General features: G+C 36.8%; 1 protein-coding gene across 1 annotated transcript in view; it reads right to left on the reverse strand.

Annotated features, from left to right (window-relative positions):
* The window catches only part of Timeout (circadian regulator timeout), a 104278-nt gene that overhangs the window by 77238 nt on the left and 8673 nt on the right, over window positions 1–18367 (reverse strand). Inside the window, exon 15 of the mRNA XM_071789875.1 lies at window positions 13771–13868. Within this exon, the coding sequence (XP_071645976.1) occupies window positions 13771–13868 (98 nt within the window). The remainder of the gene's footprint in view (window positions 1–13770; window positions 13869–18367) is intronic.

The following is an 18367-nucleotide window of genomic DNA, read 5'->3' on the forward strand; positions in this document are numbered from 1 at the left end:
TGGCGGGCTCTCGCGAGGGAAGGAGTACCCGTAGGGGTGCGCAAAATGCTAAAAGGAATGGCTTTGGTAGCAGCGATAGTTCTATCCTACAGTCCCGAGCGAGTACACACGCTCGCAGAAAATTCATCTAGAAAAAGACACGCAGTACGAAGCTTATGCTTGCAAATTTCATATCACTCTTTAAACTGAACAATTTTTCACGCGCTACTATTGTTCTCAAGATACATGTATAAAACTTTTCAGATAGAAAGACAGCAATGTATATGTCACGAATATAAATGCCAATACAAAAAAATAAAATAAAATGCGAGACAAACCAGACGCGCGGCTATATACGTTAATCGAAATACCGTATCGTGGTAAACATTGTCCAGTGCCGCGTGGTCTAGAACTGAATGCAGATATTCCAATTTCCCAATTTTCCAATTTCACAATATTTCCTAGACCACGAAGATTCAACGCAATGGGCTTTAGTATGCCTGCGTTGCGGGCGAGGCACGCGTGCAGTCGAGAAGACCAGCGATGAAACCGTCGTGGCCTGGCACGGTCTCTCGAATTTCCGTGGCAATCGAATAACCCACCGCGAAATCCGTTAAGCAGTTATTAAAGCCCCGGGAGAACTTGCTCGTCTCGCGATGGGGCTTCCGCCCCCTGCAGAAATTTCAGTTATTTCTAGTAGGACACAAATCCGATTTATGAATATCCTGCCAGGAACGCTTAGAATGGCCGCTTCGGACGCAAGTTAAAAGCGCGTACACGACGGAACGTCGGTGATCCTATTCATCGTAGCACGACCGCAGTAATTCTGTTTCGCGGAACATTACGTACGCATCAGCCCGGAGGAACATATTCAGCTTGTGGTTGCAGCATGCCGATTGAGAGAGGATAGGTACAGATACGGCGCACGAGAACTGCCAAATATGCGTAATTTATGAGATTTGCAATGGAGTTGTGGATACTCCAAGAATCATGCTATTTCGATACGTCGAATAAACACCGATATAAGATTCCCAGCTCAAAGTGCACTCCTAGTCTTGTCGCAACTATTCGAGATATTCATGTCACGAATTTACGCAGCACTATACGCATCGCACTCGAATATCCGATTTATTTTTTTGATAAACGCTAAGACGTTCACAAACAGAGGAAAGAAACGAGTGATAGGGAATACGGAAGAAAAATCTGAAATCTCCCGGTGATAAAAGATACTATGCGTAAAATGTAACGGAGCGCGAGGAAATGTCTCTGGCAAGAAGAAAAGCCGGATAAAAGGATTCGTACAAACAATAAAACATAGAATCATGGAAAATACTTAACGAGCGCATAAAACGGGAACTCCGTCGTAGACGAACATGAAAGGCAAACAGTGCAAGGAGAAGGTGGGCCAGGGGTGGAGGGTAAAGCAAAGATGAGGAGGAGAGCTGGTTGTAAGAATAGGTGCAGGTAAAAGCCGATAAATGAAATACGAAAGTAGAAACGGTAGAGAAAGTGAGACGCATCTGGTGCGTCGTGAAGCGAGAGAGAAAGAGAAAAAGAGAGAAAGAGAGAAAGAGAGAGATTCCGAGTGCGCACCGGAGTTACAATATAAATGATCCCGTCTGCACCCGCGCCCATCCCGTCGAGAGCTGGATCCCGGGCCAGCCTCCATCCCGGCCCATTTACATATCTGTATTATTCAAGCACGACTGTTATTCAATTTCTACGCAACTCGTAAATGCATTATTATTTAATCGAGTCGCACGCCGCCGGGCAGGGCTCGTCGTGCGACGCGTCGCACTGGCGTTCGTCGCACACAAAGGGTGTGTGAGATGGGAGCGAGACGCGGAAGCAAAATGTCAGTCAGCGATCTATGCAATCTCCGTTAATTTATGTTTGCGACGATATCAATTATTAATGCGATTCACAATCCTCTTTTGCATTGTAAAGGAATTAATGTCAAATTCCAAATGCATTTAAAGATTCCAGTCATGTCACGATGATTTTTATGTTTCAAAACAAGTGTAAAGAAGACTTAACTACTTCTATTTCTATGTAAAAATTAACTCAAAATTTATACTTTCAAATAACACAATTGATATATCGTTTTTATCTCAGGTTTCTATGATTATTAGATCTTTTACATTTTTCAATTTGTTACACACGCTTTTATATTTGTCTATATTTAAACAAAGTTTAAATTCCACTGTTAGTATCAATACAAACATTCAAATATTTTCGAATTCGCAAAAATCTCGTCTACGTTCATTGCTCTCACGCCGAATTTTTAACATTGATTTACATTCATGGTAAAAGTATAGCCGTTAACTGAAGCAATTTCATGGAATTTAACCTTCAATCGTAACTTCATTAACTGTCGCCGAGGGAGAGCTACCGTGGGGAGCTCACGTGGGGCTGAAGTGCCCTCGATGTACCCCCCTGCATATCATTTGTATAGCTATAACAGCTTCGAGATAGCGTCGAGAGTAACATTCGCCTTCTTGGTTATCTCTCTTTCTTTTTAACTGCTGATTCTCCCCACGATGGGTTTAGAGGCCGGAAGAAAGAGAAAAGCCAGCGGATATATTTCACATGAATATCTCCCAAGGTATGCTCGAACAAGAATGGTAAAGATAAAATATCTACCGCCAATGAAGAAAGGGAAAGGGAGAACGAGCGACAGGGGAAGGCATGATGAAATGAATGAACTCGTTGAGTACCGCTTTTGCATATTAATGGCTATACGTCGTTAGGGAAGAGGCTATCGTATCGTCGACACCGGGAAAAACGACAAAAAAGAAACATTAACGCGCCGCGGTTGACTCCTCGATACTGAAACACCGCTAAATGTCGAGCTGAAGCACCCTCTGAACGCTCCACTCGATATCTGGGTGACGCTCAAGTACAAACGTTTGTATTTCTTCATAAGATAGTCATTCAAAGAATTCTTAAATTCGTGTATAAGATATTCACTTACAATTAGACATTTATATTACACGAAGTGATAAAAAATGTAAATAGAGACTTGTTCGATAAAAATATATAAATATAATATTTAGCAATACAATCAATTTACGATTACGTCTAAGATTTTTCTAAATATATATATATTTAAACACATTGAAAGTACTCAACAAATGCATTGCAATTTATAAAAGTAGCTTCTTTTAGCATCCAACTTTTCTTCAAGATGAGTTACAGATTCTGTTGTACTGATTTCATAAAAGCTATGTTAGAGACATAAGATTTTGTGTAAAATCAACAAATTCAACAAGGGGGATATTTTGTTGCTTGTTCCGAAATCGCACAAAGTAACACAGTGCATTGCAATTTGATTGAGGAAAGCGGACGTGAGCGATTCTGCCGGAATTACCTCAAGGACCGATGTCCGGAGAGAAGGAAGGACGCTACGAGAATGCAAACATATGGTAGCGATCGCTCGAGCAAGCACAGGATGTAAATTTCAGCTCTCGCTTTGCTTCAAATCCCTCGGAACGTCGTTTCGATCTGATTACTGTTCACCCGTGTCGCTATAGCAAAGTAAAAAGGATACCGCGATGCGAAAAAAAAGTAAAATAATCAATCGAGCTTAGTGTGCTGTAAAGGATTCAGAGCTGTAGAGATTTATGGCTCTAAACGCCAATGCCGCTATTGTTCGTTAACTTCAATTTCTGCAATCGGTACGCAACCAACGCGAAGTGCAAGCTGATTGCGAATAATGCATATTTTCCGATAACATCTTCATTCTACCAAACGTAGAAGAGAAGAATCGTCAGAGGGTCGCTTCAGAAGTTGCGCGAAAAAGAATAAAACTCGGAACAAATGTTGGTAGTACATCTGTTGTTTACCCTGCGTCTTGTACTAAATAATTCTCTTTCGTTCCTATGGCTTCACACCGCTCGGAAGGAAGACGAAGTTTCCATCCCGATAAAAGTTCTTTCATACCTCTCGAAGCCACTTCTCCTCTTCCTCGACATACAGCGCCGAGATCCGGCGCCTCCAATCTACGTATTTTAGGTACACGGTACTTTTCCAGGAAATGTCAGAGATGACTTTCTGCCGCATTACGGTAAATAAGGAAAGTTATTATGGCAGTACAAACTCGATGAGTGGGACTAGTGAAAAGATCTAGCCGGCGAATGTTCGGTATACTTGCGAAATATGGGAAATCACGTGAGCATCCTCATCCTATTCGTACGCATTTTTGTAAGTGGAAAAAGATTTTACAGTAATATAATATTTGATCATAGAGATGTAAATAGAACGGCAACATTTATGTTTAAGTTCATTTTATAACGAGACTTTATATTAAAAATTAATTTCGCTATATAACATCGGGGATTCGTAAACAGGTACTGATACAACAAGAAAATTCAAAATCCTTGATGAAATACGTTAGTTAACTAGACGTGTACAAATGGAATAGACACAAAGGAAGGATCGCTCGTACGACCGTAGCATGCAAATTTCGTCGCTGTGCTTCAAACGTTCCGCCAAGACTTTTCAATTCGACCTTCATTCATCAAACCTTCGACTTCGAGGAGAAAAGAACACATGGGCTGACTACACGCGAGCATCCATCACCCATTCGGTCTAACAAGTTGGAATCGAGCGAGGAGAAGAGAAAAATCGTGCCAAAGTACAGCACATCTTCCTCTACTCCCTATTCTCATACTTCGTACCAAGCAAGTCGATGAAACGTATACTTTATACATGGCAGCAGTGCCGTTCTACTCGCAGACAGACATGAATAAATAAAGCCTTCCGGTATGCTACGAAACCCCTCCGATATTGATCGCGATTATTTATAAATGCTGTTGATGAAGTATCCCTGTCACGGATGACAAATAATCGTTTGTTCCTCTCTCGATCTGACCTCTCTGACCTCCTTTCTACGAAGTTATCGTAAAGCTATTTTCTTCTCGAATCATTAATAAGTTTAAGAGACAGTTTGTTCCGAAAAAGCATTTGATGTCCAAGTTATCACCTGAACATGTAAAGCCACTATGATAAAATTTTTCAGATATTTTGTCATTATTTCGTCTATCTCTCTCACGCAGCATTTAGAGACAAAGAATAGAACTTTCATGGCAAGACTTTACGATCATAGTAAGCTAAAATTGATATAACGGAATCAATATAAAGAAATTACGATAACAATAACTAAACAATTGTGTGCATGTATTATACAGATTAAACGTATTCTCTGGATTTCGTATTTTCCTGCGAAGTGCAGTAAGCTTGTCTCGCGAATCACCCGCCAATTTCCGCGGTGTGCTTTATCAACGCGAAACAGATACTCTATTATGTACTGCGTATGCAAAGCCATCGGGATACGACTGAGTCGCGAGGTATAGCCATCCGGACGCATAAAGTGTGTGCCGATGCAGCTGAAGCGGAAAAACAACTTCAATCGACGAAACCAAAGCATTCGGATCGACTGATTCCGCTTCCCGGCGACAAAATCCATACAGCGCACCAGACACCGAAATATACTTGTCTCCATTTATAGATACTTTCTTTTGTTGCTACGTCGAATCGCTCATGTCGACAGATGCGATTATCATTATAATATCAAAAGCGATATTTGTGTATGTAGTAAGTATCACTGGATAAAATTAAGTGAAAAGATAAGACTTTCGAAAGACTTAGCAAGCTAGATTTTATCTCCACGAGTGCTTTGACGAGCTTAAAATAAATTATTCTTTGGCGCATTTAATCTCTGAAATAATCATCTTATTTCGGAAATCCTCAATTTTTAACATTAGCTATTTATGTGAGTGAGCTATTTGTCTGAAAACGCTGTTGCAGTGCCCTAAAGTGCACTTGAAAAAAATGAATAAAAAATAAGATCTTGCCCTTCTTGACAATCATTTGTTTACAGAAAAAAAGTGTTTTAAACATTGTTTAAAAATGAAACATTTTGTTCAAACGTGCACCATTTTTACAAAAAATGATATTTTTTAATTTCCGTATGTACTTCCCGAGCTAATCTTATATAATAATATAATAATTTTTGGTTTTTTGTTCCAGGTCAAAAATTGGAGGAGAAATCTTTCCGGCCGCAGAACACTTCCGGCTTCCTTTGCTGAGCTCTGGCGCAGCCATTTTGTAAAAAAAAATTGAAAAAAATTGTAAACACTTTAAAGTATGTACAATAAAAGCCTTTAAACAGAGGAATAAATTTGACCTCAGAAATCAACTATAGTTGATAAGTAATTAAATCATTTGAAGGCTGATAAAACCTATAGAACCTAATAAATTGAATTCATTGAAAGAAAGAAAGAGAAAACCAACATAAAAATCTGACTGAAATATAAATAACCAACAGGAAAAGATCAGAACTCATGTCAAATCATGAGTCTGGGAAAAGTAGAAGGAAGAAATATTACAAGCAAAACCAAACAACTCTTAAGAGCAAATGGAACTTGCTACCAAATACAAAATTAAATCATCATTTAAGGCTGATAAAGTCATGATGGAATGTCAAACTAAATTAATGACAAATGCATATAGGAAGCTTTTATAAATTTACAAGAGAAGACTGAAGATTACTAATAAATTGCTTTTACTTTAAACAGATTTTGTATTCCACTATATTGGCGGTAATATGCGGATTTCTTTTAAACCGGATAAGGAAACGAAACGTCATGTATTGACAATTACCAGCGACTCGTCCGAAATGGATTTAAAACTTACAAGTAACACTACCCAAGTGTAAATCGCCGATTTGGATAATGTTTTAATATGTTTTAGTAGACGTAAAAATAAGACATACGTATTTTTTTTTATCTGCGGAAAACCATATTTAGGGTGTGAAACACCCCTTTGAATTTATGGGTTTAATTGTTTTGTATATAAGGATTCAGTATTTTCGGCCCGAACCAAATAAAATAGTTGCATTATCAAGAGATATGAAAAATAAAAAATTTTTGACTTGGTTCGATCATTTTTAGGGGGTAAACCACCCCCTGTATTTGAAACAAAAATTTAAAAAATGCCCAGATAATTGCAAATTTTATTCAAAAATTTTGAAAAAAATATAATATATGTTACACTCGCATTCAAAACAAAAGTGAGACTGTTTGAGGATTTAAGGGTGACCACACTTTTATCAAATTTCTTACGTAACATTTAAATTTATCCCGAAATAATGGTAAACAGTTTCATTTATCGTCAAATTAAATAATATTTACAAAATTAGTCTGATCAACCCTTCAATTCTATAAGGGAGTGAGAGAAAACCTACTTTCCCTCACCCCCTTATAGAATTGAAGGGTTGATCAGACTAATTTGTAAATATTAATTAATTTGACGATAAATGAAACTGTTTACCATTATTTCGGGATAAATTTAAATGTTACGTAAGAAATTCGATAAAAGGGTGGTCACCCTTAAATCCTCAAACAGTCTCACTTTTGTTTTGGATGCGAGTGTAACATATATTTTTTTCAAAATTTTTGAATGAAATTTGCAATTATCTGGGCATTTTTTAAATTTTTGTTTCAAATACAGGGGGTGGTTTACCCCCTAAAAATAATCAAACCAAATAAAAAATTTTTCATTTTTCATATCTCTTGATAATGCAACTATTTTATTTGGTTCGGGCCGAAAATACTGAATCCTTATATACAAAACAATTAAATCGATACCCATAAATTCAAAGGGGTGTTTCAAACCCTAAATATGGTTTTCCGCAGATAAAAAAAAAATACGTATGTCTTATTTTTACGTCTACTAAAACATATTAAAACATTATCCAAATCGGCGATTTACACTTGGGTAGTGTTACTTGTAAGAACGGCGAAGATAACTCTTAGCGTAAACGCTGATTTTTCGTGCATCGTTCCATGCGACTCATCTTCGTTTGAAAATTCCCGTACAATCACCCCTTTAAAACCACAAACGAAACTAGCGGCCATACAAAGACGTACAAACGATTCCGAAACAGCACCCGTTTGCGGATTTAAAATATCTCTAAGAACGGCGGAGATAACTCTTACCATAAAATCTGATTTTTATTGCATATTTCCATGCGACTCATCTTATTTTGAAATTCCCGTACAATCACCCCTTTAAAACTACAAAGGAAACTAGCGGCCATACAAAGACGTACAAACGATTCCGAAACAGCACCCGTTTGCGGATTTAAAATAACTCTAAGAACGGCGGAGATAACTCTTACCGTAAAATCTGATTTTTATTGCATATTTCCATGCGACTCATCTTATTTTGAAATTCCCGTACAATCACCCCTTTAAAACTACAAAGGAAACTAGCGGCCATACAAAGACGTACAAACGATTCCGAAACAGCACCCGTTTGCGGATTTAAAATATCTCTAAGAAACGGCGGAGATAACTCTTACCGTAAAATCTGATTTCTATTGCATATTTCCATGCGGCTCATCTTATTTTAAAATTCCCGTACAATCACCCCTTTAAAACTACAAAGGAAACTAGCGGCCATACAAAGACGTACAAACGATTCCGAAACAGCACCCGTTTGCGGATTTAAAATATCTCTAAGAACGGCGGAGATAACTCTTACCGTAAAATCTGATTTTTATTGCATATTTCCATGCGACTCATCTTATTTTGAAATTCCCGTACAATCACCCCTTTAAAACTACAAAGGAAACTAGCGGCCATACAAAGACGTACAAACGATTCCGAAACAGCACCCGTTTGCGGATTTAAAATATCTCTAAGAACGGCGGAGATAACTCTTACCGTAAAATCTGATTTCTATTGCATATTTCCATGCGGCTCATCTTATTTTAAAATTCCCGTACAATCACCCCTTTAAAACTACAAAGGAAACTAGCGGCCATACAAAGACGTACAAACGATTCCGAAACAGCACCCGTTTGCGGATTTAAAATATCTCTAAGAACGGCGGAGATAACTCTTACCGTAAAATCTGATTTTTATTGCATATTTCCATGCGACTCATCTTATTTTGAAATTCCCGTACAATCACCCCTTTAAAACTACAAAGGAAACTAGCGGCCATACAAAGACGTACAAACGATTCCGAAACAGCACCCGTTTGCGGATTTAAAATATCTCTAAGAACGGCGGAGATAACTCTTACCGTAAAATCTGATTTTTATTGCATATTTCCATGCGACTCATCTTATTTTGAAATTCCCGTACAATCACCCCTTTAAAACTACAAAGGAAACTAGCGGCCATACAAAGACGTACAAACGATTCCGAAACAGCACCCGTTTGCGGATTTAAAATAACTCTAAGAACGGCGGAGATAACTCTTACCGTAAAATCTGATTTTTATTGCATATTTCCATGCGACTCATCTTATTTTGAAATTCCCGTACAATCACCCCTTTAAAACTACAAAGGAAACTAGCGGCCATACAAAGACGTACAAACGATTCCGAAACAGCACCCGTTTGCGGATTTAAAATATCTCTAAGAACGGCGGAGATAACTCTTACCGTAAAATCTGATTTCTATTGCATATTTCCATGCGGCTCATCTTATTTTAAAATTCCCGTACAATCACCCCTTTAAAACTACAAAGGAAACTAGCGGCTATACAAAGACGTACAAACGATTCCGAAACAGCACCCGTTTGCGGATTTAAAATATCTCTAAGAACGGCGGAGATAACTCTTACCGTAAAATCTGATTTTTATTGCATATTTCCATGCGACTCATCTTATTTTGAAATTCCCGTACAATCACCCCTTTAAAACTACAAAGGAAACTAGCGGCCATACAAAGACGTACAAACGATTCCGAAACAGCACCCGTTTGCGGATTTAAAATATCTCTAAGAACGGCGGAGATAACTCTTACCGTAAAATCTGATTTCTATTGCATATTTCCATGCGGCTCATCTTATTTTAAAATTCCCGTACAATCACCCCTTTAAAACTACAAAGGAAACTAGCGGCCATACAAAGACGTACAAACGATTCCGAAACAGCACCCGTTTGCGGATTTAAAATATCTCTAAGAACGGCGGAGATAACTCTTACCGTAAAATCTGATTTTTATTGCATATTTCCATGCGACTCATCTTATTTTGAAATTCCCGTACAATCACCCCTTTAAAACTACAAAGGAAACTAGCGGCCATACAAAGACGTACAAACGATTCCGAAACAGCACCCGTTTGCGGATTTAAAATATCTCTAAGAACGGCGGAGATAACTCTTACCGTAAAATCTGATTTTTATTGCATATTTCCATGCGACTCATCTTATTTTGAAATTCCCGTACAATCACCCCTTTAAAACTACAAAGGAAACTAGCGGCCATACAAAGACGTACAAACGATTCCGAAACAGCACCCGTTTGCGGATTTAAAATATCTCTAAGAACGGCGGAGATAACTCTTACCGTAAAATCTGATTTTTATTGCATATTTCCATGCGACTCATCTTATTTTGAAATTCCCGTACAATCACCCCTTTAAAACTACAAAGGAAACTAGCGGCCATACAAAGACGTACAAACGATTCCGAAACAGCACCCGTTTGCGGATTTAAAATATCTCTAAGAACGGCGGAGATAACTCTTACCGTAAAATCTGATTTCTATTGCATATTTCCATGCGGCTCATCTTATTTTAAAATTCCCGTACAATCACCCCTTTAAAACTACAAAGGAAACTAGCGGCCATACAAAGACGTACAAACGATTCCGAAACAGCACCCGTTTGCGGATTTAAAATATCTCTAAGAACGGCGGAGATAACTCTTACCGTAAAATCTGATTTTTATTGCATATTTCCATGCGACTCATCTTATTTTGAAATTCCCGTACAATCACCCCTTTAAAACTACAAAGGAAACTAGCGGCCATACAAAGACGTACAAACGATTCCGAAACAGCACCCGTTTGCGGATTTAAAATATCTCTAAGAACGGCGGAGATAACTCTTACCGTAAAATCTGATTTTTATTGCATATTTCCATGCGACTCATCTTATTTCGAAATTCCCGTACAATCACCCCTTTAAAACTACAAACGAAACTAGCGGCCATACAAAGACGTACAAACGATTCCGAAACAGCACCCGTTTGCGGATTTAAAATATCTCTAAGAACGGCGGAGATAACTCTTACCGTAAAATCTGATTTTTATTGCATATTTCCATGCAACTCATCTTATTTTGAAAATTCCCGTACAATCACCCCTTTAAAACTACAAACGAAACTAGCGGCGATACAAACACGTACAAACGATTCCGAAACAGCACCCGTTTGCGGATATAAAATATCTCTAACAAGTAACACTACCCAAGTGTAAATCGCCGATTTGGATAATGTTTTAATATGTTTTAGTAGACGTAAAAATAAGACATACGTATTTTTTTTTATCTGCGGAAAACCATATTTAGGGTGTGAAACACCCCTTTGAATTTATGGGTATCGATTTAATTGTTTTGTATATAAGGATTCAGTATTTTCGGCCCGAACCAAATAAAATAGTTGCATTATCAAGAAATATAAAAAATGAAAAATTTTTGACTCGGTTCGATCATTTTTAGGGGGTAAACCACCCCCTGTATTTGAAACAAAAATTTAATATTTTTTTCAAAATTTTTGAATGAAATTTGCAATTATCTGGGCATTTTTTAAATTTTTGTTTCAAATACAGGGGGTGGTTTACCCCTTAAAAATGATCGAACCGAGTCAAAAATTTTTCATTTTTCATATCTCTTGATAATGCAACTATTTTATTTGGTTCGGGCCAAAATACTGAATCCTTATATACAAAACAATTAAATCGATACCCATAAATTCAAAGGGGTGTTTCACACCCTAAATATGGTTTTCCGCAGATAAAAAAAAATACGTATGTCTTATTTTTACGTCTACTAAAACATATTAAAACATTATCCAAATCGGCGATTTACACTTGGGTAGTGTTACTTGTTAGTACTTTGAAAACGCGGGTCGTTAGCACTTTTTGCTCTCCTGAGGATTGCCAGTACAACTTCACTCGATCGAGAAACTTATATCCTCTCTGCATACATAACCCTGTGAGAAAAGAGTAGCTCCTGCTTTGCGTCCTCCTAATTATAAAGAGCAAAGTCTGTTATTAAGTTAAAGCATGGAAGTAATGAGCTGTTTTCCTTCCTTTACGAAGGAGAGTTCGTTACGACTGCTGATTTATTGAATTATAAAGTTTACCCAACATTTTGGAAGAAAAACATGAACATACACGAAAGATTTAATAATATTCGTGCATTTTTTTGCATATTTTCCGTTAACAAAGCATCAGAAGAAAAGAAAGATATATTAAATACATGAATACCCTTGCAGAGACGATTTGTAATAACTGGCGCATATATCACGACACAAATTTAATTAAACGCGCCGTTGGTATTCATTTCACGCGCCTAATTTATGTGTGAATAACTACGCTATTCAGTACCGAGATTTCGCGACGATCCGAGCTCGCCACGTATTTATCTCTGTTCATTACCACCACAATAATAACTGCCATAGATATTTCGAATCTTTTAATTTTAATGTTACGCTTTTACAAACAAGAGCTTACTTTAATGAGAAAAAATAATTGTTCTGTTTTATAAATTTATTTTTGTTTAATTTACATATTTACAACGTAAACAATTTTTTCTACAAAAGTGGCCATTGCTATTAAACATTATATACGAATTAAAAATATATGCAAAACGCGACAAATTGGGGATCTTTTTTATAATAAAAATTTTAGGAGAAGACAATTTAAGTATAATTATGGAATTTCTAATCAAATTTATAATCAAGATTAAAACGGATATTTTTAAATATTTTTTTAAATTGTGAAATTTTCCTTAAATTTTTTAAATATTTGTGTAGCTTGTAATTATCGATTAGATATTTATCCGTATACACTACGCGTTCGACTTCCGTCTACCGTACGTTTATATTAACCTCGTCACGAATGTCAGTGTAATAAAGACCGTTTATGATCGCATAAATTACGATCTGTTGCGTTGAATTCCACAACTTACGACATGACAATGGTGACAATACTGTCATGTGCACCTCATTCTATAGATGGCAACGGGCCGACAAAGTCGTTAAATGTTAATCTTTCGCTTTATATCCTGCCAACGTACCATAGTCGTTGTATAGTATTCACTGAGGGTGTTTTATATAAAACATCAGCGCCGACATCTAGACTGTTTTATTTTACGACATGAGTACGTCTGGAGCACTCCTCCAATATCTTCACCTCGCGTAAAATTAAAATCTTTTTGTACTTATAAAAATGCGTACGAGTAGGATGAGGATGCTCACGTGATTTCCCATATTTTGCAAGTATACCGAACACTCGCCGGGTAGATCTTTTCACTGGTCCCACTCATCGAGTTTGTACTGCCATAATAACTTTCCTTATTTACAAGTCCTTATTTACGACGTATAACCATTAATATGCAAAAGCGCATTCAACGAGTTCATTCATTTCATCATTCCTTCCCCTGTCGCTCGTTCTCCCTTTCCCTTTCTTCATTGGCGGTAGATATTTTATCTTTACCATTCTTGTTCGAGGATACCTTGGGAGATATTCATGTGAAATATATCCGCTGGCTTTTCTCTTTCATTTTTAAACAATGAAACGTTTTGTTCAAACGTGCACCATTTTTACAAAAAATATTTTTTTATTTCCGTATGTACTTCCCGAGCTAATCTTATATAAAACTAAACTATATTTCCATAAAAAATTGTCAAAATTAGGGGGCGCTAGAGTGGCGCTACCCCTTAATGTTCATCACCACGGATATAAAATTAAAAATAAAATCACTCACCACCCAGATCTGCAAAAAAGATCTCGCGAAGAGCTAAGAATTCTTCCTCGGGAAGTATGTCCACTTTTCCGAAGCAGTCATTCTCGGGCCAGATTTCTCTGTAACATATATTTCTATTTTTAATATCCGTGAAGTATAATGATATTAATCTATATAAATAAAACAAGAGAGAGAAAATAATAAGAGAGAGAGAGAGAGAGAGAGAGAGAGAGAGAGAAAAGCCTAGCAACAGCCACTTAATAGCATGAGAACGTTACGCCATATATACAATCTTATCGCCATATATACGCCATCTCATATATACAACAACTTATTACAAACTACACAAAACTCATATTTCATAAGGCTGCAAAGTTTAATATATTATATACTAAATATTCTATTATTTATAGTTAAATCTTTTTGTTGTGCTTTTATGGAAAAGCTACTATAGTTGTGAAAAAACACACAAAACTATAACAATTACTGCAATATTTAATGTAGTTTCATGTATTTTTTTTCGCGACTACCTTAATCTTTTTGTAGTATTTTTCCGCAAGAGTGGACCGTGCGAGATAAGAAATTAGCTATTTTGCAATATCGTATTCATAAAAAACTTACAAAAAAAACCTAGATTTTTAAAAACTAAATTACAATTTTCAACTGCGTAAAATCAGGCAAAACTTTTTGTAAAACAATATTTCAAGTTATAATACTCTTCTTAAATTACGATATCATCGGGAGTTTCAATGAATCATATAAAATTGATTTCTAATCATATAATTAACGTATGAAATAATAAGTTCATGCTATGTTAATAAGATCGATGTGATTAAATAAAGCAAGTTCATTATCTCAAGTTATACTAAGGAAGATTCGGTAGAGTGCAGTGCAGCGACGCGATGAGAAGTCCGAGTGGCAAACTCAATGAGTCTCGTAGAAGGTTCCTTTGAGCATGAGAGCCTTACCACGATCTACACCAACATCGGACTCCTTGCGTCAAGTGCTCACACCCAACCCTCATTCTTCGTCGACCCACCTTCCTACCTACGCTACCGTTGATACTGACACACATGCATCTCCTTTACAAAGTATCTGTGTATCTTAGGGCCACAAAGCGGAAAGTGCCACCGCTGCCGTTAGACGAAGAAATAAGGAAGAATGAAAGACTTTCGAAGATGAGAATAGCAAAAAAGTAAGCTTCAATTTACATATTTAAATTTCGTCCAATTTATCGTTAACATTTATCACGATGTACGTTCGGGATTCAGAACCTTTTTTGCAAAAAGCAACCACAAAGTTTGCAAAATTTAATTATATATGATTTCATATATTGAAAAAAAATTAATAATTAATAAAAAACTTTATTTTATGTATAAAAGATTATTTAACTTTACTTCGTATATGATTTTCTTAGTACTTATTTCCAATCCCTCATAATTTACAAGTTATTGGTTATTGGCCCCTCAACACACTTTTGTTTAAAAAAATTTACATTTAAGATAGATGAAAGCTGGGCTTAGTTGGGTCTGAGACACCCTATATACTTTATGAGAATTCAGAAAAAAGAGAACAGATGGTCATGTGCGAACGTGACTAGGAAACAAAGGTAAAGTCACGTCTTTAGGAACGCCCCGAAGAAAGATGTAGCTAATGGTGGAACACTTTTAACCTTACATTACATGACGGGATGGATCTCAAACATCACTTCATTCGTTTTAAATGGTCTAAAAATATCTGCTACAGTTGTAATCATTTATAAAAAGATAAATAGCTTTAAAGAAATATACACATGAAAAAAAAAGAACTTTGCATTGCCATGTAAATTCAAATTTGTTTTTACATAAAATTTTATTTTAAAAATTCAAAATTGTTTTCTTGCCAGATTTTTGCGGTAAATTATCAAAATTATTACTCAATTTCAATTTAAAAAAACAAAAATACATCAAATCACGTATATATAATTAAATTTTGAAATTTTTTTAACTTGTCATATTTGTGAAGATAATCTTTAATTCATAAACTACGAAAATCTACAGCTAAAAGAAATGACGATTTGAAAATTCTGATTTTATAAACGATTAAGCATAATATTCGCATAATATTAAAACCAAAGAAAAAGAAAAAATCGTAAAGTATAAAGAGTATAAAGGGTATAATAAAAATTATAATAATATAAGATGGACTTCTTTATCACTGCTTTTGCAATGTAATCATAGCTTTTAGCCGTAAAAATAACAATGGCGATAAAAATCTTTTCTTCTTCCTTTCATTGTCACAGCACCGCGCGATTGATAATGAAAATCGCTCCCTACTTTACTCGGTCCTAATAGCGCCGGAGTCGCATTAAAATCCGGAGAATTGGATTTGGTCACTTGACATGAAATCGCACTTAGTTGCAATTGTACTATATAAAAGCGAAGCGTATGGACGGTTCTAACGCGGATACGTATGCACATAGAACGTATGTTTCGTTTTATGCGTATACACGCGGCACACATCCGTACGTCCTACAATATACAACTCGAACTGAAATCAAGTCCGGTGACATGATCCATCCACGTTTACACGCGAGCAGACACGTAATCCATGCAATATACGTTAGATGAGTTACTGTAGCGTGTAAAAAACATCAAAAACCAAGTTAAAATCTGGGACAACAATCATTATAAAGTGTCGAATATGTAGCCGCGATATTTTCATTATAGTTCTATTATATATATTATTAAATTAAACGAAGCCTTTGTATAATAATGAAAACTTCAATCCTCGGCTAATCTACTTGAAATTAGAGAAATTATTTTCTTGTTACTGATTTGCATCATCAAAATTTAATTTATAAAAAGATGTTTATCCTTAACCTCGGTATTCTCATATCTGCCATTTGGATAAGAAATCTAGTCTTATCGTTCCGTACGCTAGTCGCGATTCGCGCTGTATTGCGCGTTTTAGGTTCGCGGGTCAAGAGAGCCTGGTCCACTTTCGAAAGCTTTCCGAAATTCTCTCCGCTGAAGATGAATCCAATAAGCCGACGCAAGGGAGAGAAAGCAAAAGAAGGGTACTGTCCCCGAAGCGGAAGAAGTGGCTCGTACGACGCTACTGCTGGCTGCTGGCTGCCTGAATAGAAATTCAGCAGCATACAATCCCCATTATCCCTCGATTTGAAGTTCCGCGACAATGGAATCTCTCAGACGCGCCGTGCCCGTCGTCGTCGTCGTCGTCGTCGTCCCCCGACTCAGCGTTCCGACATACAAGCCGATACCGCTTTGCCAGACATGAAATAGATAATTTCGACACGTCCATTTTCATGCTTGGCAAAGACTCAAAATGATGAATCAGCCTTTGGACTCGGATATTAAATTGTCACACAGAAAGACTCTTCAATATATTTACACTGCCATACTTCTAGGAATTTCTCTTTAAAAGTTGCAGATATTTTTTTTTCTATTGTCCTGGTTGTACGCAAAAAGATAAAGTTATCCTAAAAATAAGTACTTCCAATGTTCTTGAATAAACTAGATTTCGCTTCTACGTATATATTAATCACAATATCCTAAAATACATAGAGAAGAGAAGAGACATTTCAAACTGGCGCTTCTCAAACAATGTAATCATTACTGCACTGCGAATTATTTAGAAATAAAGAGATGTTAAATCGACGCAGATTTTTTTTCACCGTAATCATCTTATACGCAATTCTTAAGTTAAAATCACTGTACTGGTAGGAGGGTCACAGACGGTGCAAATGGAAAATTAGAGAACTAAAACCGGTAGCCAGACGACGGAGTATTTGCTAGGCAAACGAAACACGATTACCAGAAGCACTACCCGTAACCGAGAAACGAAGACGTGTACACGAAGAGAATAGAAGGTATTACATTATTTGTCTTACGTACCTACGTATTACCGTAAATGCCTTATTAACAATATTGTCTGCGCCTAGGAGTAATCTATATATACGGCGTAGTCAACAGTCTGCTACTTTTATCCCCTTGTGTGCACAAGGTCGGCATGGTCCTGCAGACTTCCATTGTGTGCCGGCCATAGTAAACATTACCCCCCATAAAATGGACGGTGGAATATTACGTACAATCTCCCGAAGTAGTTCACAGCGATGATACGGCGTAAAGAAAAATCGCGGAACGGACTATAATTTCATAGCTTTATGATAGAGAAAAGCGGCGACGGTAAAACCGACTTTTATCCCCGCGGTTATATCACGGCACTCCAATCTGATAGAACTAATAAAGTTAAAGATTAATGGTACAGCATCTCGTATCCAGTGTCCTCAGTTGAAACCGGCGTCTTAATGCAACGATGCTATTTTTAAATATCACTGACTTGAATGAATTCAGCAAGGTAGTTTCAGTTTTTTAGATTATAAAATTCAGGTGATAAATGTTACTCTCCGATCGTATTTGTCGAATCATTCTGTATAAGAGAAATGACTTAAGACTTAAGACATTCGCCATCTGTACACGTTTGCGTTTAGCGAAAAGGTGAAAATAAAAATGCTTTGAGACGAGCCGCGTAAATAATCTGTTTACACATCGACGGAGTTTATCAGCAAGGGGTATATCAAATCTCGCGGAAAGCATCGAGGCGGCGACTAAGCCTT

This window comes from Temnothorax longispinosus, chromosome 10 (genome assembly GCF_030848805.1).
Source record: "Temnothorax longispinosus isolate EJ_2023e chromosome 10, Tlon_JGU_v1, whole genome shotgun sequence".
NCBI lineage: Eukaryota > Metazoa > Arthropoda > Insecta > Hymenoptera > Formicidae > Temnothorax > Temnothorax longispinosus.